Below are 21,522 nucleotides of genomic sequence, written 5' to 3' on the forward strand. Positions count from 1 at the left end.
GTAAAACTTTAGAGAACCACAAAAATTTATTGGTTTAAAATACTTCTAATGAGCCTACCTCTTCTCCATGCTGCTTTCAAAAGACATGTTAGACTATCTAGACAGTCTAATATGAATAACAGGGCTTTTGCTGCTTAAGGAGCTTACTATTATGATTCTTCTGTTACCTCAGACTGACTCATTCTCTGACAATACATTTCCTGCTTTTAAAATGGAGAGAACCAGTTGGAATGATATCTTAAGGAGCCAGCTGAAATAATCAAGGAGTAATAAAGCCCTGCAAAAGTCTATGTTAGGCTCTTGTGTGGGAGCACAGGTGTATTTGTGCTGAACTCAGATGTAATACTTTCTGTAGGAGGTGGTGTATTGAGATTCTAGCTTTTTAGTTAGAAACATTTTGAGTTACTCTCATCCTGAGTTACTTGCTTGCTATATATATCTTAGATGCAATTTTTTTTCAGAATATCTGGCAATGCCCTCCTAATAAAGGATCTGTACCCTACTGGTGTAGGGTATATTGGGAGGAAGTAAACCTTGAATGACGTAGCTTTGATTTTTAAGTTTGTTCTGGCCTTCAACTGAAATATGAGTTTCCTTAGATGGAAATGCCTAATTTTGCACTTGATGCAGGCAGATCACTTATTTACATTTGACTATAAGAAACTGAAGTGAATTAATCAAGTGAAAGGTGTTCCTGCCCATGACAGGGGGATTGGAACTAGATAATCTTCAAGCTATCTTCCAACCCAAACTGTTCTATGAAATCTGTGGCTTAACTATTTGTAGCAACAGGAAGCTGATTATTTTCTAATAAAGTGAAAACCTGATTCAGGAAATATCAATAAAAGCACAGAATTCCTTGGCCCACAGTGTCTGACACCTTTAGGTCACTGTGGACATATATTGGGTAAGGCAGCTTGTCTTGCTTCCAATATTAGATTTAATAGAATTTCTCTTTTTTAGGTGCCTAAACCTCTACATCAGCCAGCTGCAGAATTTTGCTCTACTTCAACTCTTCCAAAAGATCCAGTGTTGAGAAGGGAAAAGCTTCAGGATCTGATGACTCAGATACAAGGGACTTACAACTTCATGCAAGTATGTTTTTCTCTGCTGTTGTAGCACAAAACTCCGGTTCCTACTGGGTTAAGAAAAACAGTGTTGGCAATGTGTGTTGGCACTGAATGAGTGAATGTAGCCCTAACTAGCTAAAAGCAGCTTGTCAAGTGAGAATGTTTCATTTGTATCTAGAGTTTAATTTTTTTTCTACCCAATGGTGATCTTTTTTTGAAAGGAGTCCATTCTGGATTTTGATAAAGCTTCACCAAGTGCCATTGGTTCATCCCAACCTCCTTCAGTTACTTCAGCAAGTAGTCCTGTAGGTAGGTGATACTGTAAGTGGAAATGGTATGTAAAATTTTGCAAGCACTAACAGGGTTTGCTTGGGCTGTAGATCAGTAGGCCTGGTGAAGACAACTTCTTAAAGTATAAAGAACAGACCATGCTTAAAGACTGGGTGGATCTTGGGCTGTAGAACTCAATTGCCCAGTTTATTTTTTTTTCTTAATCTGGTAAGTGGGCATCTTTTCTGTGGTAAAAGTATTTTTGTCATTAGAATACCTGTCCTCTTTTACCAAAAGAGTTTTCAGTTTGGTGTGGTTTGCTGATGATAGGTTTAAATATTTGCAGTCCACATGGTAAAAATAGTTTGCATTTTCACATACCAAATATTTAAAAAAATAGGATTGCACACCAAAAAATGTTGTTTGAAATTAAAAGTAAATGTTGCTTAATGCATTCTATTTTTATAGCTTCAAAAGAGCAGAAACTGCCAAGTCAGAGTGATTTTCTTCGACAGTCCCTTCAGGTAAGTTCGAGTTAGGACTGCCCTGAAGAGGCAGATAGAGGTTGTTTACCAGCATGGGCTTATAATTGAGTTGTTTTTCATGACAGTAGTTTTGTATTTCATACAATGTAGTAGCTTACAAGTCTAAGATCACTCAAATGCTGAAAAAGCTGGCTGCTCTTCTGGTTGAAAAGGGGAAAAAAATGCTTGAAGTTTCTTGAAGATATGCTGAAATAGTTCACATATTTTACCTATAGATTCAGGTCATAGCCCGTAGTCTTGTGCAGAACAGCTAGTTTCTTTCCTAGATAGTGTTTTCGTCTTCAGGATCCTTACACCAAAGATTGTACCTTAAGCTTTGGTAGTTGTGGTTAAATGAACCTTAAATTTGGTCACTGTGCTTGCGTGTCTTGTCTTTTACTTTTACATGTTTTTCCTTGCCACAAACAAGAATTCCTGAGAGACTGACTGACTGGTCAAAACACTTCAGTCCCTGCATTATTGAGGTTTAATTGGACATGCTGAGGGTGTGAGTTTTAGTGAAACCAAACATTTACACTTTATTTTTGAAACCTTATCTGTTTTCTCTCCTTGCAAGGCTACTACTTCATCTGTGGTGCTGCATGGTTCAAACACTTCTCTGGCATCTGCTGATCATGCTTGTTCTGCCTCTGAAACTGAAGACTTGGTGACACCACAGGTACCATACCCTGGGGTTCACACTTGGGCATTCAGATCTGTGTGACAGCCAGCCGTCACAGAAAGCTGACCTGGGGCCCTCCTGAATAACTGTACTTGAACAACAAACAAGTAACAGCAGTAGTATAGCCTACAGTCTGGAATACTTATAGATGTGTAGAAAAGTCTTACTAATACTGCATGAATGCAAAGTGAGCAGTCCACTTCTTGATGCGGGAAGAGTGTGGGATGAAAAATGCTCACTAAAAAGTGTGGTGCGCATTCTTGTGGGAACATGGGAGCAGCATAAATACTTGCTTTGGTTATAGTGTAGAATATTCCCTCTAATGATGACAAAGAGGTTGCATAAATTGGGATGGGTATTGTCATGCAATAGCAGAACCTGTGTGTAACCTGAAGACTGAGATATTCTCTAAAATACTAACTGAAGAAATACTGGGAGTCTGACTTAATGATGTTCAGCTAAGACCTAAAACTTTGCTTGCTTAATTGTATTTATGTGCAGTTAAATATTCAAATAGTGTTTAGAGCTGAAAAGTTTCAATTTATGCAGATCACTGTCTTAAAGATCTCTTGTGAATTGTGTTGCTGTGCTCAAGGACACAGCTGGCTCTTTCCTGTTGGACTCTATAATTCAGAGTATGTAGATTATAATGGAATATGTTCTTGCCTTTTACATTTGTTTTGCTGATGTACATGTTATCAGCATACTGTGTATGTAGTACTTTATTTCTTAATATAGTACATACTGATAGGGCTATTAGTCTTACAACCTCTTGAATCAGCAGTTTTGTCCCAATTCTTGACGCCTTCTATTAGTTCTACAGTGCCATGAGACTCCTTTGTGTTGACGATTCAATAATTTTGCTGTTCAGTATGCATCCAGAAGGCTTGTGCTGTGCTATAAAGTAGAACATCTGATTTAGCAGAATGCAAACTTATTGTTTGGAATTAGGGTTACTTGTGCCCAGCCTATTTCTAGTCCCTTCAGCATTGAAGTCTAGTGCCTGTTTTTCTTTTCCAGGGGAAGCAGTAGTTAAGTTTTTGTCCCAACACAACCAGGGAATACACTCCATGGTGACAGTGCTCCTCCTGGTGTGCAAGTACAGCCCAGTGCTGTCTGAGGCACTGTGATATGTACTTGGTGAGCACAGGACTGGTAGTCTTTAGTCCTAGGCTCTGTATTTAAGTATTAAGCAACTCCTAAACTTAGCATTACAAGTGTGAGCTAACTATAGAGGACACAGCCCCTGCAAAGCCTTGTTCAACAGAGCTTACCAGAGGCGCAACGTATCTTTCCATGTAATTCAGTGAGACGGGTGTGTTGCAAACTTCACTGTAAGTGCTTGAAGCAATCTACGGTCCTTAAAATGATCTGACTTTGTAGGGCTAGTTGTGCCACCAGTTGTGGAAGAAGAGTAATCTAAATCTGAATCTCTAAAGCTAATTACTTGAAGCTTTGGTTAAGATGACTATTTAATACTTTGGCTTTGGAGTTAATGCTTGTCCTGGTCTTTCAAAATCCATTTGTTTCAACTTTTGCACTGGTGTTCTGTAGCTTTACCAGAACTCTGTAGTACTACTTGTAATAGCAGGTGTATTATGGCTTCTTCTAGGCGTCAACACCACTTTCTCAAGAGAATGGGAAATTTACTTCCCAGCCCCTGTATCAGACAAGTTCATGTATTTCTGAGCCACTGATACCTAAAAAGATTGAAATTTCCCAGGTGAGCTATCACAAGCAAGGTAAATATTTAAGTTGCTGAAATGGTAAGGCTCTAGACATGGGGTTTTTTGATTCCTGATTCCTATAAATACCTAAGTCTTCATTTTGCCATTTGCACAGCTGAGGCTTAATGCTAGTTAATACTTTGTCTGGACAACTCAGCATTATTTTTAATCTGAAATGTAATTAAGTTGGGAAAGAAAAAAAATCAGATGCCCTAAATTTCCTAGGTTCCTCCAGAAAAGAGAAGTCATCTTTAATATCAGGCTAACAATCTTCTGTTACTAAATGGAACAGAAAGCATTCTGTGTTCTTAGCGGTAGGGAAAAAGCACCTAATGTCTCTTTATTGTGATATTATTCCAAAGAATGATATGTATAGTAGCTCATAGGCACATGTCACTTAATCAGCAGAGACTGCAATAGAAGTACTGTTTGCTGAGGATGCACAGCAAGATTTGAAATTGTAAGCAAAAGCTATTTTGGAGCTCTACTATGTCCAAATGTCACCCTGTAGAAACTGCTGACTTGTCAGTCTAGGCTTTAGAACAAATTAACTGCTTCTGTTACTGCCTGATAATTATCAAGTGACCTTTCACTACATGTGTTCTTCCCCCAGGCAACTATTCCCCTCCCAAGTGAGCCACAGTCACCATTGCCTACTTCAAGCACTGCCATGCCATCAGTGCCACCAGTGAAAAGCTTTCAGTCTCCTCCAGCAAGCAGCAGCTCTGTCACAATAATAGCAGCTCCCTTTCAGGCTATGCAGACTGTAAGTATGCAACACACAGAATTGACAATGATGTGAGTAACGTGGGACTAACACTGAGGACCTGACTACTCTTGGAATAGTACAGAACTTGATAAATTGTTTTAACAATAAAACCTAGATTACTCCTCTGGTTCTCTGATTCCTTCAGAACTTAAAACAGATCATCTAAGAACAAAGATCCTGGTTTTGTTCTGTATAGGGCCAAAAAACTAATACTAGGATATCTTAGTAGCCTCAAGGAACTAAGAGGGAGAAGTCAGGCCTGAAATCAAGAGCCTGATAGCTGTGCCCTAGAGTAAGGTGGACTGTACTTACACTGTTCTTGGGAAAAGATTTCAAATAAAACAGACTTCATTGGAGAAAGGGAATCCTGAAGTATATAGATATTAGGACAAAGTGCTTTCAGAAGCCTGAGTTTGTCTTGTTAATACTGCTTGCTTCAGTGGGGTAAAATTCAATCCACTAGAATAAAGGAAAATGTTTTTGGAAGCCTGGTGTTGCTCATTATCCCATGTTGTTAACAAGTAGTCACTGTACACATCTAGGAAATATACCACACAGTCTGAGATGTTCACTGCAAATGTAGAACATCAGTAGTTGTGTATGGCCTGAAAATATAGTATCAAACATAGCTACTTCCTGGTTATCTGCAGTGCAGGCTTAGAGCAGTTCAGAGGAAGAGTCTCCATTTCCTTAAGTTCAAGTACAGGGAAGGGAAGGCTACATTCTTTACTCTGCTACATTCTTCAGAAGATGGTAGAAACATTGATTTAATGTTCTTCTCAAAAACAAGCTTTAGATTCTCTGAAGGCATTCTCCATTTTAACAGAAGTACCAGTGCAATTCACAATTTGCTGGACAATCTATCTTGCAGTATTGAGACATATGTGGTGGGAACTGGTGGAAGAAGGTATCTAATAGCCTTTCAAACCAGAGGAGTTAACAACTAAAGCTTCCATGACGTCTTGGTATGGTCTGTAGTAAAATCACTGCATTGACTTTCTGCTTGGTTTTCTCTATTTGCAGAAGAGGTCATGAGGATGTTTTCCTCTTGTAATGGTAGAAATCTTGAACTTTGCAGTGCAGTGTTTTCTGCTTCTCTACACTGCTTAAGAGTCCCATTGCTGCCAGGAAAGCATAGCCATTAGACTTGAGTAGATAGCCATGATGATTCCCTGCCAAATAATGGCATCACAGTGACAGTAATGGAAGTATCTGATTACAGGTCTTCAAACATCCTATTGCTGCTGCTATTGTGCTTATGGAAGCTTAAAGGCAGATTGGACCTGTAGCTCAAGTCCTTGATTTGAATTCCACCTGTAATCCTCACTGTAGACCACTTGCTGCAAATGCCTCAGGATGTGGGTGCTTGGGTGCTTACAACCTGACTGCCCTGCATTCTCAAATTTCTCTTAGAAAAAGGATAGCTTTGGATCACTTGATGAAGTGATCAAAAATTAGAAAAAACCCAACCAAAAAGCCAAAATCAACAAAGATTGTTTTATTTCACAATGGTTCAAAATGTATCATGAGTTGTTTCCATGCTGCCTTAGAGGTAATACTGGGTTTTTTTTGACCCTGGAAAAAGTATTCATTTCTTGGTTTTTAATTAATAGGGCATCTGTAAATGGCAAGAATTGTTAAACTGTGAAACTGTTTCTTGCATCATCTAGCTGTGGCTTTTGCCCAAGTCTGTCTTCAGAGAGTTTATAGACTTTGAAAATGTTGGATACGCTTGTAGACTCAGTACCAGTACTGCTGACATCTCTTCATGTGAAATTTAGATCCTTTTAATCAAAACAGACTTTACCTATTTGATGTCGATAGTAGTTATCACTTTTGACAGCATTATTTCTGGTAATTGTGTTATTGGCTATAAAGTAATACAGTCACTGGAGTGACTGAAGTCTGGGTTATTAGATTTAACTAACAGTAATATCTGCTCGTTGTTGTACTGCCCAGACTATAACATTCGAATGACAAGACTGACTTAGTTTAAGTGTTTACTCTTGAGGAACTTTAAAGGAGTAGGAAATACGAAGCTCCATTTACTGAAGGAGTAAATGATGTCTATTACAGTGTTTGAGTGGATAGTGTTACATCAGGTTCCAAGACATGCAGAAAAACCCAGATTCTTCCCAAATGTGAATATCTCATCTCAGGATAGACTGTCCCAGATTCAGCTTGAGCTGCAGGACAGCTAGTCAGTGGATTTCCCATAGAAGGAAAACAGCTTGTTGTATGGTAATTGTTCTGCTGACAGAGTACAGTAGCTATGGTCAATCAAGCTGTTCCTTGGGTAGTAGCTACCCAAACAGGAGTGTGTTCTGTAAGTTTACTAAGAGGGAAAGGACAGGTTGATGTATGATGCTTTTGGTTATTAAGAAACAGCTGGTATTCTAGAAATACACTAAAAAAGCACATGGATTCAAATCACAGCATAGTAGGGTGGTGGCATTAGGCAGAGACTTTAGCTGGTAGTGTAAAGCACTTTTTTTCAAATATGATGTAGGTATTTAAAGTGAATGCACCACTGCCTCCACGTAAAGACCAGGAAATTAAAGAGGATTCTTCATATTCAGCAGGATATAACCAGAGTTTCTCCACAGCAAGTACACAGACTCCTCCTCAATGCCAGTTGCAATCTTCTCATGTTGCAGAACAAACTTCTCTTTCACAAGAATCTCTGTCTTCAGGTAAGAACTGCACTTGCATCTATATTTCAGTCTTTAAATATGTTAGTTTATAGTAGCATTTAAATTCATTATCATGTGCTGCGAGTACTTCTAACCCAGGGAAATTCTTGACAGGTGCAACATAAATGTCTGATATTAGGCATACATCAACTCTAATGTAATTGATGGTATGTAAACTATTTCAAAACTGCTAGCAGGTTGAAAGACTGGTTCAAACTTGTTTCTGTATTAGATGAACAGACTGTCACTTACATGCCTGAATTTCCCAGTGGGTGAGAAATTCAAGTATGCAGTGATACTTTCCAGTCAAACAATCATTTCCTTGGAATAGTAGCGTGATGAAATACTCTTATTTGGGATCATCTATTTGGTTTCTGGTAATAGTGCTGTCAGTCCTGGGAGTTGCTGAATACTAAGTAGGAAATCTGGGATAAGTTTTCAATCTGACCTGAGAAATACTGAGCTAGTAAATGATCTTGAGCTGTTGCATTCAACACAAACTTACTTGATGTTCAGATGGTGCAAGAGGTGGGTTTGTATAGCACACACTAATTTGACATGAAACTGGCCCCTAAATGTCTTGAGGTTTTAGGGTGAAAGAAAGGGACAGCTGGGGACCTGTATTCATAAATCCATCTAATTAAATAGTGCAGTGTCATTTACAATGGCTGTTTTTGTGCCAGAGTGATTTTCACAGGTCTTAGACTAGAAACAGACTGATAGTGTGTGAAGTTAATGAGGCATTAGGAAACTTTAACCCAATGAGACATTAAGAACTCAAAAGAAAAGTGTAGCAGTAAGGAAAACATGTTTAGCTTCAATGCTCCTCATCACTGAGACTACTGGTGATAAGCCTTGGATGTTTTGGTGGAAATTATAATTTTTTTATTGGCTTTGTGCAATGGCCCTGCAGACTTCACACAGGGGTTTATGCTATTGTTCTGGATCAATTTTAAGCTTTTTGGATTGAAATAAAGCATGGCCTTGTGGAAGTACATTCATGGTTGCAAGGTTTGTACTTTAAGCAAACTACTCACTCACCCTTGTGAGCGAAAAGTATTCTTGAATACATTTTGCTTGGAATTGAACTGCCTGGTACATGGTAGGAATGTCTATTGAAGAGACTGAACCCAAATATCTACTTTCCCTAGTTATCTTACTGCTATCCAAGCATGATGGAGTTTGTCTCGCTGCTTTGAGGGATGTCAATACTGAGGTGACCTAGTTTATCAGTGAAAATTCTTAATCAATTTTACTTGATTTTTAACCTAGATTGGGTATTTTCATGCTGCTGGCATGAAACTTGTTCTCACCTGTGCAACTGACTCTTGCTGAATGCTTACACTGAGAGCCTGTGCTGTCTATAGTAAATTTTAACAAGCACTACACTTTAGGAAACAAAGGGATCCAATCACTTAAATGAAGTAATGAAGGGATAGAAGAACAGAATATTCAGAGCAGCTTAATTGGTCTCTGAATGTCCTAATACTGCCCTTGCTTCTGTGTGTGGTAACTTACTGTGGTTATAAAAAGCTTTGATTTATCTGTGCCTTCTGTTTTAAGCAGTGAACTATCAACCTGATGGAGCTGTTCCTGTTAGCAATGGTAGCCTTGCCTTTTATCCAGCACAGGCTAATGTTATTCCCAGACCTCCTCAGCCTTACCTCAACAGTCGTGGGTCTGTCAGAGGGTCTGCTAGAGGTGGAAGGTCGCTGGCGAATTCCTATCGCTCCCCTGGTGGGTACAAAGGTATGTCTGTATTTACTATCATCCTAAGGATCTAATGTACTGCCAGTAGAAGGTGATTTAACACAACACAGTATTAAATTCATGTTCAATGTGTGAAATATCTCAAGACTTTAAGGGCAATGTGCAGAGAATGGGGCCCTCTGTTGCAGAATTTAAGGAAGTTCATTCTGACTTCTATTTGTGGTCCCTGTACTTGAGATGTCAGGCCAAATGCCAGAGCAATTTCATAGCTTGCCTAAATATGAAAATAGAAACTTTCATTAATAAGTTATTAGATTACTCATATGGAGTTTCCTGTTGGCAGTCTTTTTTCTGTTCTGAACTTTTTACCCACTTAATTCTTTCTCTTGGCATCTTGCTGACAAACTGGGTAGGCATCTTTCTCTTCAGGAATCATTTGCTGTGTTTGCCCAAAATAAGGCACTTTTTGCTTAGCACTGCTCACTTTAATATTACCAGCAGAAACCAGGATAGGGGAGAGGCTCCCAGAAGTGAAGTGCCCTTCTAGATGAATTATAAAGTGAAGAGTTTTAAGAGGAGGCTTATTTGGTCTCTGCAGACCAGTTATTCTTTTGCTGCTAGATGAAGTACTATAGAGAGTTTCAGCAGACTTTTAAGAAGTTACTAAATTAAAGTTGTTCCTAGCTACCAGCTGAAGATTCTGGCTGATTCCCCTTTGGAGTGGAAGGGCACTTAGTCCAACAGCTGAAGTACCTATCACAGACTGAGCCTGCTCAGTACCTTGTAGGAACATGTACCAGATGATGAGTTTTATAGTTCTGACTTAACAGCAGTCTGGGGTTCAGTGGTGTCTGGTATGAAATTACTTGCAGCTCTGCTTTGGTAGTTAAATAATCACTGAAGTTAATAGCTAAAGATGCAAAATATTATAGTAGCCCCTAAATGTGTACCAGTAATAGCTCAGAGTGTGTAACAGAAAAGAAAGTGTATCTTAATCCTGTTTCTGGATTTAGCAAGCTTTTCAGCTTTTTCCTATTCAATTCCAAATTTTAGAATAGCTCTGTTACTGCATAACTTAATGTACATAATTGCCAAAAAAAGGGCTGTAGTTATATTCTTGTACTGTACCTGGACTTTTACTGTAAATCAAACAATGAATGATACTGAATAATCAACTTTATTTGAACAGGTTTTGATGCTTACAGAGGTTCACCTTCATTAACTAACGGCAACTATGGCCAGCTACAGTTTCCTGGTAGAGATTATGCTGGAATGCCATATTCTCAGAGGGTAAGTATTGACTTTATTTCCAGTAGCCTTCCACTGTACAGGAGCCAAATCTTCTAACATGGTAGTTTTTTCATTATCTTAGCAGGTGAACTATTACTTAGAAGCTAGAGGTTAGTTTTGTTTCACAGACAAACCCTTTTGTGGAATGATAGACAGCAGCTGAAATAAGTCGGTTCAGACAGGTAACGTCTCTGTATGACAGGTTGATTTTCATCTGAAAGGAGTCTTTGGAATGTAAACAGATGGTAAATAACATTGTATGAGTCTGGTCTATTAGTTTAAAGTTGGTTCATTAAAATGCTTCAATGTAAAATAATGAGCTCCTAAATGAACTGGCTGACAATGGCTAGGCCAAAAAAAAACCCAACCGTAAGAAAGAAGGCAAAGGTTCCTCGTGTGAGAAGGGTTGGTCAATGTCTTCTGTGCAGGCTCATGGACTTTGAAGAGACTTGAGACTTTAAGGTAGTGCTCAGTAACCTCAACTGAGTCCACAGTTCAGAAAGCAACTTGCTACAACAGGCATCAAAGTAGATCTTTAATTTCATACAAGCTATTATAGAAGTAAATTTTCCATAAGTAAAGCTGTTTATCTACACCTTATTTCTGAACTTTGTCACTGTGTTCTAGAGATTGAATTAATTGTGCAAAAAAGTGTTTGCCTCACATGACTTCAGATTTGCTTATAGCCATCTTCCTAACACTTCTTTTTTTAGGATGTTAATTACCAGCAGTGCTATAAACGAGGTGGGATAAGTAGTGGTCCTCGAGCAAATTCCAGAGGTAAGGCCAATATCAGGCCCCCAATAGTCCGGTACATGCTTGAGCATTGCAGCTGGGGTGTTACTGGGAACAGTGTGAAAAGCAGAATACCATCACTCACCTAACAGATCGACCTTGGTGTAAGTTAACCAAGCTTAGCTGGAGGCTTGAGTGCTGTTTTTCCACAGCATTGCACAGCAGAATATTTAATTTCACTATTCTCAGTCTGGAGTCTTCATGTCAAATTTTTTGCACAATGGTGCTTGTGTTTATGAAGTTCACTTACTGAGCTTCACAAATAGCCTGACTAGGAAAACACACATAGGGCAGTTCTCTGCGTTCAGGGAAGAAACACTGGGTTTCTTCCTTTAATTGTGTAGCCTCCCCGTATTCTGGATAGGCTATCAGATCACTGAGACTCTGTAAAATATTTTTTTTCTATGAAAATGTATTTGATAATACAGGTTTACTCTGTATTTCCATAGTGGAGTATAAAACCAAAAGAAATAAGGCTAGTTGAGTCCAATCATGAATAGCATGTGTTTTGAAGAGTTGGAAACAAGAAGAGTTGTTCTCACTGTATGTGCTGGAAAAAGATGGACTTCCAGAGCTACAGGTCAGAAGTGAGATGAAGAGTAGCTGTAGATCACTATTTTAAGAACTAAAGGATATATTGTGGAAGCTGTTTTAGGATAAAGGAGGTCATATCCTAGCTTGAGGGATGATTCATAGAATATATTTCAGAAGGGAACCAAATATGAGATCATGGTGAATTAACAGCTGATGGAAATACTCATTAGCATTAAGCTCTTATTTTGTCTGTCTTAACATGTTGTTTTCCAGTGGAAATAACAATGGTTTGTAACTTAAGTGTGGCTGCTCTAAATTTTTTGGATTTATTGTTTTCATTCTAGATCCTTTTAACTTGGATATTTGAAAAGATTAACAGCTTTATTTTGTAGAGTGAGGTGCACAAAACTTAAAACCAACTCTAACTTGTCAGACTTAAAATATTCTAGCCTTGTAAGTTGACAAGGTCTACTCCAAATGCAACTACAGAAGAACAGTGAGTAACATGAAGTGAAAATTGAGATCTCAAAGATGACTTGGCTCTAACTTTGTCAGTGTTTTCAGCAATTACATTTTATTTCCTCTCAGAAGTTAGCATATGCTTTTTAAGTTGACATAACACATTAAATTTAAACCTATTACAACCTACTGCCCTCTCCTACTTGGAAGTATAAGAAGTAATTGTTCATAGCCCAGTTATGTCCCATCTTGCTCAATGCAAGTGTGATGAATGTAAGTGAGCTTCAAAGTTCTGTTTTCACTGGATTGCTTTGACAGCTTGCTGTGGCTCAAAGAACAATCTGCTGCAAAGCCTGTATACTTGCTGCTTAAGATGATGCCCACAGGCTTAAGGGTATCCTTCTGTTGTAGTACTTACCACTGCTAATGGTTCTTAACAGCAGGGTGGAGTGACTCCTCTCAGGTGAGCAGCCCAGAACGAGACAATGAGACCTTTAACAGTGGGGACTCTGGGCAGGGAGACTCTCGCAGCATCACTCCTGTGGATATGCCGGTGACGAGCCAGGCTGCCACCATACTCCCAGTGCATGTCTACCCACTCCCGCAGCAGATGAGGGTCGCTTTCTCTGCTGCTCGAACATCCAACCTGGCCCCTGGAACTCTGGACCAGCCCATTGTGTTTGACCTGTTGCTGAACAACCTTGGAGAAACTTTTGATATCCAGTTTGGTAGGTTCAACTGTCCGGTGAATGGTACCTATGTCTTCATCTTCCACATGCTGAAATTGGCTGTAAATGTCCCTCTGTATGTGAATCTCATGAAGAATGAAGAGGTCCTTGTGTCAGCATATGCAAATGATGGGGCTCCTGACCATGAAACAGCCAGTAATCATGCAGTCCTGCAGCTGTTCCAGGGAGATCAGATCTGGCTACGGCTGCATCGGGGAGCCATCTATGGAAGTAGCTGGAAATACTCCACCTTTTCGGGATACCTCCTTTATCAGGACTAAAATCCAGTGCAATGTTTACAAAAGAGCTGCTCCAAACACCTTGGTGAGGGGGGTGGGACTAGCTTTGCACTTACTACTGACTTTATAGAGGATATGTGGTTCCATTATTGGGGGGAATTGGTGGTCCTGTTTTGCAAGGTGAAATCATGGAGTTGGGGTACTGAATCAGCACTAATTTGGCACTTTATCAGTTTTGATGTAGCCTTGCTAATAAAGCTGTGAATGTATATTGTTTGCACTTACCCTAAACTGTATTAATGTCCAGCTTACTACACTATTGATTGCCTCAGTATGGGCTATTCACAATGCCTTGTTGTGCCTCAATAAAACAAGTTAATATGCATTTTAGTATTACTCTTGCTCGTGGTTTTGATGTTAAGACCTATCACTGACCTTTTTCCTGATGTGGGGTGTACATAAATATTACACAGAACTGGTCTCCAAGTTTCAATAACTTAGGGTAACTTGTATTTAACTGGGATTGTTTTAGTTTGTGCTTAATGCCATTCTCAAGAATGTTACCTTGATAAAAATGAATTCAAGATTTAGCTACCTTTTTTTCTTTCTAAAGGTCAAGAGACTACCTAAAAGGACAGGAAATTACAAGTGCAGTGCTACATGCTTCATTAGAACTACTTTTAAACACATAACCTGTCAAAATCTAGCATGGTCATAGCATCAGTGCTTCAATAGTGAAGTAGTTGAAATTCTTAAACCTGCAAACAGTCACTGAAGGGGCTGGCTTACACTGTTATTCATCTGCAATATATTTTAAAGTTAAAATTCAACTATATGAAGCATAAATGTGTATGGCTTCCCCCCCTGCATGAGACTTGAGTCAGATTTTAATACAGGTTATTTCCTCATTTCAGAGAACTGCTGAGGAACTTGGTATCTGTAGTTGAAGCCTGGTACTTGCATTGTTCATCAAATCTGAACACAAATGCTGGGAAGCATTTCTGAAGTTCCTTTCTTAAAGGTCTTGGGCTATTTGACCAGCCTTTAGTAGTCTCGTGGCCTGAGAACTGAACAGCCATGATGTGTGTTCTTGTCTAAGCTGCAGTGTCAAATACTATAAATAGTTTCAATGTTTAAAATGGTAATATATACTAGAAAGAAGGTAGGTAATTGGCTTGCTCTCCTTTCAAAAGCTTAAGTAAATTGTTTTAACAGTAGAAAGCACTTGATCTGAGTGTACTAAACTAGCCAGTGCACAAGTCTCACTGTTAGATCTAAGGCTGAAGCAAAGTGAAAGCAGCTGAGCTATCTGCTTACTTAAACAGAAGTAAGAACCTAACCTGATTAAACTTCACACTCGGTAATAAAGCTGCTGTTTCTAGCTAAGTGGTTTCACAGCTTCCACCTTCAGTTAGCCCTTGCTATCATGCAGATGCCAAAATAGGTCTGGCATTACTTCATACAGTTACTGGCATAAAGATCTTGATTTTGTTCCAAACTCAGCTTTCTTGTACAGATTGAGGGTGATTGTATTTTGAGTCTGGATTTAATTCCATTAGCAAATTTTGAGAGAAGTTGAGGTAGGACAAGTTTTGGGAAACCTAGCTTTTACCACTACAAAAATGTCAAGCCTTAACTATTGTACACTAAACCTGTATTTTTAGACATGCTAGTTCTGACCTTAGCCAACAAAGAGGTTTATTTGCAGAGCAAGTCACAGTTTAACTAGATGTGGGGTAAGCACTTCAATTTCAGAGCTGTATCTTGCATAAGATGGATTTTTACATTCCTTGCTTAAAAGAGTACACAGTTACAGCTAATAATTATAATTGTGCAGGTAAGATCAAATACAAAAATCTAATATAATTCCTTGACCATAGGTCATGTAATGGATTTTAGCCTTTATCAGTATGAATTACAATAATCTCTACAATAGTAGCTACTTTAAAATAAAATGTCTGGTTTTGTCCTGCTATTTTTTATTGAAAAAAATACGCAACTTGGAGAAGTTTCATCCCTTAGAATAACTAAAAAATTATTGATTTAATCCTGTGAGTTTTTCACATAGTACCTTTTTAGCTAGAACTATTGGTTTTCACTGTATTTTTAGCCAGCTGTGAACACAGGTTTTATTAACCTCTGTTACAAAAAGGAGGGTAAATACAACTGGATAGATACTGTCTTAAAGAAGGTTTCAGACTAGAAGCAACTCAAGAGACTGTAACTGAACCTTAAATGCAAAGACTGTGTTTTAAAAAAACACTGCAGAAGACCAAGCCAAGTACCTTTTTTCCATACTCATAGCTGGCCAAAATCCACTGGTAGAAAATTGCTATTCTGATCTCCAAAATACCTAAAAATGTTATGTCATGTGATTTTTCCATGATGCTAAGCTCTAGGGTAGGGATATCTCATTATGCTTCTACACTAATTAATGTTTTTGAAAGCTTCTCAAATTACTTCAGAATATTTCTGTGCATTTTCTACTGACACAGTTTTAGTCTAGTCATATGTCCAGATCAATGACTTAGTTCTTTATTCTGCTTCTGGGCAAAGCCTTTAACAGGTGAGTTTCACAGCCTGGAAATACTTCACTGTGTAGTTTTCATGTAAATACTGTCTGACAGTGTACCTTGTATTTACACTCCTTTTTCCTCAGTAATTGTTAAATGAAGTTGATTGGATGATTGCATTAGGCAAAATGCCTTAACTATGTAAGGATTATAATTGGGTCTAAATAGAACATACAAAAGGGCATCATCATTCTGCTAAATTTCCTATTGCTGTCTGCTGTGCAAATTGGATACCACCTAAATTCTCTCTGATTTACTTCTCTTGTGCAGCCTGCTGAAGATAAACTTTAAAAGTAAGAAATAATATATTTTCATAGTGAGTAAATTTCTGGTTTTCCTTCTCTTGTCATCAGTGAACTATTGGAACTACCCTGAAATGAGTGTAATGGTTTGGCTGGGAGAGAGTTAATTTTAATCAGAGTAACTGGTATAGGGCTGTATTTTGGATTTGTGACCAAAAGAGTGTCTATAACTCAGGGATGTTTTGGTTATTACCAAGCGGGCCTTGCATACAAAGGCCCTTTCTGCCTCTCACACTGCCCCACCAGGCAGTGGGCTGAGGGAGCACAAGGATTTGGGAAGATCAGGACAGCTGATCCCAACTGACCCAAGGGATACACCAGACCAGATGATGATGTGCTTAGCAATACAAGCTAGGGGAAGAAGGAAGAGAGGGGTCCATTTGAGTTATGGTGTCTGACATCTGAAGTCACCATTACATGTGATGGAGCCTGGAAATGGCTGAAAACCTGCCTGCCCATAGGAAGTGGTGAATGATTTCCTTGCTTGGCTTTGCTTGAACTTCTGCTTTACCTGTTAAATTGTCTTTATCTATACCCACAGGCTTTCTCACTTTTGCCTTTCCAGTTCTTTTCCCTGTCCCACTGGAGGGGAGTTGGCTGTGTGAGGCTGAGCTGCCAGCTCAAGTGGGTTCAACTGTGGGAAAGGCTTCCTTAAAGTTTTCAAAATTCTAATGGACTTGTGACTTTTGTGGGGTTTTTTCCAGGTTATGGAAGTGAGGGAAGACAATGAATAATCTCTCACCACTGCCATGGCTGACTTCCTGCAGCTAAGGAAACCTCCTTCCTGCATTGCTACAGTGGTGGTGCAGAGAATGTCACTGCTCTATCCTGCGGGTTAAGTTTAGGTGCCTTTTCCTTCCTGACTGCTTTATCTACAGCTACTCCAACAAAACAGCGAGATGGCTTTGGAATTTTAACTCTGATCAAGGGCACGTGTCTGAAGAATTGGAATACATTTATCTGCTGCAGATCATCCTTGCTAGCTCTTTATTAAACCTATACAGGTCTTGTGAAGGATATGAAAAGTCTGTTGTGAATTATAATTGGAGAGATACAGTACCATTACCTGGTAAAAATTAATTAATCCTAGTTAATTCACACTTGTTCACAAGTCTCTGATCAACTTAATTTTCTCCCAACTATAAATAATTCTATTAGGAATAAAAAGCCCTAATGTATTTGTATTTGTGGATGGAATGTTTCCTGGCAGTGTTATACTTCAAAAAGAATATTGTGAAGTACTAATCTGGCTGGAAAGTATTAGTTCATACAGCTTTTGGGCCCTAGAGTGAGGTTTGAGATGCGGTTGGTATGGAATGAAGGCTATATGCTAAATACTAATCCAATCACTTCAGTGATCATTAGTTATTATTTAGTCATTAGTTTACTACAGTGAAATAAACCCTGCATTGGAAACAGTGGTTTGCTTTTAGTCTGTAGCACATCACACAGAGCAGTGCTGTTTTCTTCCTTATGCTTTTTCAGGAGTGTCTGTTATTAACTACAACTTACAACCAGGTGCTGTCCTAAAGGGACTTGGTTGGCATGAAAAGAGAGGGGTTATTCTATACCAGCAGCAAGTGTGTTACTTGCAGCTGAGACCTCATTAGAGTGCGCTTCAAAGCCACCAAAAGTCAAAGGACTAATTGCAAGTAACCTGCAAGATGTAAGGATTTTCAAGTTTTCCCCAAAGTTCTTGAATTTAACAGTTACCTTGATGGCAACCCTGTAAAGAACCAGGTCTGATTTTTGTTCAGGTCAAACTGGTTACTTTGAAAATCCTTGGTTTCACAACAGAGTTTTAAAATAAGATAGTTTATTCTAAATACTTTACAAAACTGTTGTTACAGCACCCCTTGGAAAATTTTGAGCTTTAAAAAACCCATATCTTTGCTTTGCATTATCTCCCTATCTCCCTGGTACTATCATTCTTTTTTTTTCTTTAAATTGCATACTGGTGCAACTTTGATTTAATTTGTTGTAGTTTTTTAATATCTCACTTGTCCTTTCACATTGGATCTTCTGTCACCAGCAGTTAGAGAGCTGACAAGAAAAAATTTCTGAATTTTACTCCAGACTCTTTATTTGCAGAGTAGCAGAACAGATTTAAAAAACCAAACCCAACCATTCATTGTAAGTAGATGAAACACCAAATATTAACAGAAACTTTGCTCTAACAAAAAGGCATATGAGTTCTTGCTTACAAGTAGTTACTTTAATCCTGAAGTTTTTGAAGTCACATAAAAATATTTCAATTAACAACTAAGCTTATTTTTAGACTGACATAGTCACTGGTATCTATGAAGGTTCATGTTCTACAGAAAGAAGTATTGGGCATCCAGCAAACAGGCAGACTACAATGCTTGCAACATTAAAAGAACCATTTTAAATGGAAGTGCTAAGTGCAATAAAATTCTGGAAAACATTTTAGGAAAGTGTTATAATACCCTTCAAGTATATTATATTCTTTATTGATATGTTTTATATCACTACCTCTACGGATCTCCTTCAATAAATAAATTTAATAACTTTAGTTCACCTACCAAGGATGAATACACAGAAATAGAATGAAACAGAACTGCTCTTAAACTGTCCATAACATGCTCATTTGGGAAAAGGGAATAGAATAGAATAGAATAGAATAGAATAGAATAGAATAGAATAGAATAGAATAGAATAATACACTACTACACATCCTTTAAAGCAGTTTGGATTTGCTTTGATATGGAATCCCAAGATTTTTTAGATGGGCAGTTTTCCCTGGATAATTTATTACCTTAATCAAAATGGGACAGCAACAAAGAATTACCATAGTTAATAATATATACTTTTTACACTAACATTATTTTTGTTTGAATTTTATGATTACTGAGCATAGTCTCATCTGCTTTTAAGAAGAAATGGAAAGGTCAATGAAGGTGCCCACGATTTCTTGCTAGGTGCTGTAGAGCCGCATCACAGGAGAAAGGAAAGATAATGATCAGGTGTTCTGCAACACTTTAAAAGGTCATGAAAACCACAAGGGAGTGCAGGATCTCCACATGCCAGATAGGTGCAATTTAATGTGACAGCTAGATTCCTTTTTAGTTACAGGCCAAGTTACTAAGGGACATTTTAAAAAATATTATTAAATCACTATAGTGCCAGCTGCTTAAACGTTTTGGTTTACACTGTAATTACAATGAACAAATGACATATTGTCTAACTATATTATTAAGGCATTTATATAATGGAATGATCTTGTACTTGCTGTTGTGTTTGACTCCTCCTAAGCACAGCAAATAGTCTTTCTGTTCTTCCTACCAGTTAATCACGTCTCTGGCTTGTAAACGTTATGTAAAACATCACCTGCAGAAGTAACCAAAGGATTTCGCTCACCAAAACTAGATTAGTCAGAGGTTTTTCTGGTCTGTTTACCTGAGAATTACACGTGCATGGATGCTTGAATCTTACTTAGTTCACTTGCATGTTCCAGGATTTAAGGGGCGAAATAGCATACAAGAGGTGGAGAATCAGGGCGGGGCAATGTTTCGAGTTTTGAAATGTTAGAGGTAGTGTTTGTATATGCCTGGCCACCTGAGGGGTAAACATCTCCCACCTCCTCTCACACACAAACAGCATTAAGCAAACCCTTTTCAGATTCTACTAACCTACATAATGATGAGGACAACTATCACACAGAAACCTGCTCAGAATTCCGAACACGTCGGAATTGCGACGTGAGATCCAACTGTGCATTTAAGTAAGCTCCTTGCAGAAAATTTCTGTCTTCCTGTATGTTTTCAGTCGTTCTTGTGCAGGGCAGATCCCTGAGGCACCCGGATAAGTGTGACCAATGTCAGATCTCCTCCATGGACCTGGCTTCACCACGTCGTTCAGTCCCCGTGTTCTCACTCTTAATTCTAGTGCGAACGACTCGTGGGGTAACAAATACAGAACACTCAAGCCTGGAAAAAAAAGTTGAAAAGCTACTTAGAAAAACTATTAAGAAAGCAAACTGGGACTTTAAAGTAGTAATTTAAAAATAATCCGCGCAGGGTGCAGCGGGAGACACCCCCGGCGTTCCGTACAACGACATGGTCGCCCCCACGGAGTCACGGCCGGCTAGCCCCATCCCGTGCGAGCCCTCCCGACTGCCTCTTATCCGTACAACAAGATGGCGGCCACCTATCGCCGACCCCTTCCCGGAGCCAGAAGGCGGCGCCGCGGCCGTAAAGCAGCTCCCGTTTCCCGATATCCAGCTGTCGCAAACCGGTGAATGGCTGTGGAGAGGGGCCGGGGGGGGGGCTGGGGGACTTGGGCCCGCGCTGGTGGCACGGGGGGGCGGCGGCACTAGCGGCGGCTCCTCCGCGTCCTGCTGTCCCGGGAAAGCGCTGCCTGCTGGCAGGCGAAGGCCAAGATGGATCCCAACAGGATCATCCAGGCGCTAAAGGGCACCATAGACCCCAAGCTGCGCGTCGCCGCCGAGAACGAGCTCAACCAGGTGAGGGGGGGACCCGCGGGTGGCCCGCCCCACGCGCGGCACGGGGGCGTCCGGTCCCACCGGCAGGGGCCGGGGGCGACCCTTACTCTGCGCCGGGATCGCCCGCCCGCAGCGGGGGCCGGGGCCCGACGGGTCGCTGCCCTCGCTCGGCGGTGACCGCGGTGCTGTGACTCCGGGGCAGGCGCTCCCGAGTGCGGCAGCCCGGCGCTCGGCGTGGCCGGGGCGCTGCTGCTCGGTGTTGGAAGAGATGACATTGATGTGGCCCTGCGCGGGTCATGCACTGGCGCTTGCAGGGGACAGGCGGCAGTGACGCTCGGGTGGGCGTTCTGTCCCGTCCAGCAGCACGGCAAGTGAAAGTTGGAGGAGGGCGCGTTTGGTTTCCTGGACAGCGTATCTCGTGGCATCCTACAGTTAATCTTGGAATTACACAATATGCAGAGTTGGAAGAGACGAGTCAGGACTATCGAGTCGAACTCCTGGCCCTGCCCAGCGCCATCCCCAAGAATCCCAGCATGTGCCTGGGAGCGTTGTCCAAACACTTCTTGAACGCGGTCACGCTTGGTGCTGTTGACCACTTCCCCAGGGAACCTGTTTCAGTGCCCAATCACCCTCTGGGAGAAAAACCTTTTCCTAGAGTAACGGCAGTATGCACTGAATAAAACTGTGACCCCAAC

At 40.0% G+C, this 21,522-nt stretch overlaps 2 protein-coding genes and 1 long non-coding RNA gene across 9 annotated transcripts in view; 2 read left to right on the plus strand and 1 right to left on the minus strand.

Annotated features, from left to right (window-relative positions):
• Positions 1–13,864, plus strand: part of CAPRIN2 (caprin family member 2) — a 32,622-nt gene extending 18,758 nt beyond the window's left edge. For 2 of the 5 annotated variants that reach the window (XM_083860194.1, XM_083860198.1), the window contains 11 exons: positions 964–1,095; positions 1,292–1,379; positions 1,809–1,864; positions 2,442–2,543; positions 4,159–4,269; positions 4,887–5,039; positions 7,552–7,735; positions 9,299–9,484; positions 10,635–10,735; positions 11,449–11,515; positions 12,964–13,864. In XM_083860194.1, the coding sequence (XP_083716320.1) occupies positions 964–1,095; positions 1,292–1,379; positions 1,809–1,864; positions 2,442–2,543; positions 4,159–4,269; positions 4,887–5,039; positions 7,552–7,735; positions 9,299–9,484; positions 10,635–10,735; positions 11,449–11,515; positions 12,964–13,532 (1,749 nt within the window). In that variant the 3' untranslated portion in view covers positions 13,533–13,864. The remainder of the gene's footprint in view (positions 1–963; positions 1,096–1,291; positions 1,380–1,808; positions 1,865–2,441; positions 2,544–4,158; positions 4,270–4,886; positions 5,040–7,551; positions 7,736–9,298; positions 9,485–10,634; positions 10,736–11,448; positions 11,516–12,963) is intronic. The other 3 variants (XM_083860196.1, XM_083860195.1, XM_083860197.1) reach the window with 3 other exon arrangements.
• A 4,558-nt stretch (positions 13,865–18,422) lies between these two features.
• On the minus strand, positions 18,423–20,577 carry LOC310908444. Its single transcript, XR_014589852.1, has 2 exons — positions 20,436–20,577; positions 18,423–20,312 (listed from the first exon to the last, which is right to left on the minus strand). It is a non-coding gene; the product is annotated as an uncharacterized lncRNA (long non-coding RNA).
• Positions 20,578–20,685: 108 nt separating this feature from the next.
• IPO8 (importin 8) overlaps positions 20,686–21,522 on the plus strand; it is a 52,413-nt gene continuing 51,576 nt past the window's right edge. For all 3 annotated transcript variants that reach the window (XM_083859490.1, XM_083859491.1, XM_083859492.1), the window contains exon 1: positions 20,686–20,848. In XM_083859490.1, the coding sequence (XP_083715616.1) occupies positions 20,765–20,848 (84 nt within the window). In that variant the 5' untranslated portion in view covers positions 20,686–20,764. The remainder of the gene's footprint in view (positions 20,849–21,522) is intronic.

This window comes from Zosterops lateralis, assembly GCF_965231275.1.
Source record: "Zosterops lateralis genome assembly, chromosome: 4".
NCBI classification, from domain to species: domain Eukaryota; kingdom Metazoa; phylum Chordata; class Aves; order Passeriformes; family Zosteropidae; genus Zosterops; species Zosterops lateralis.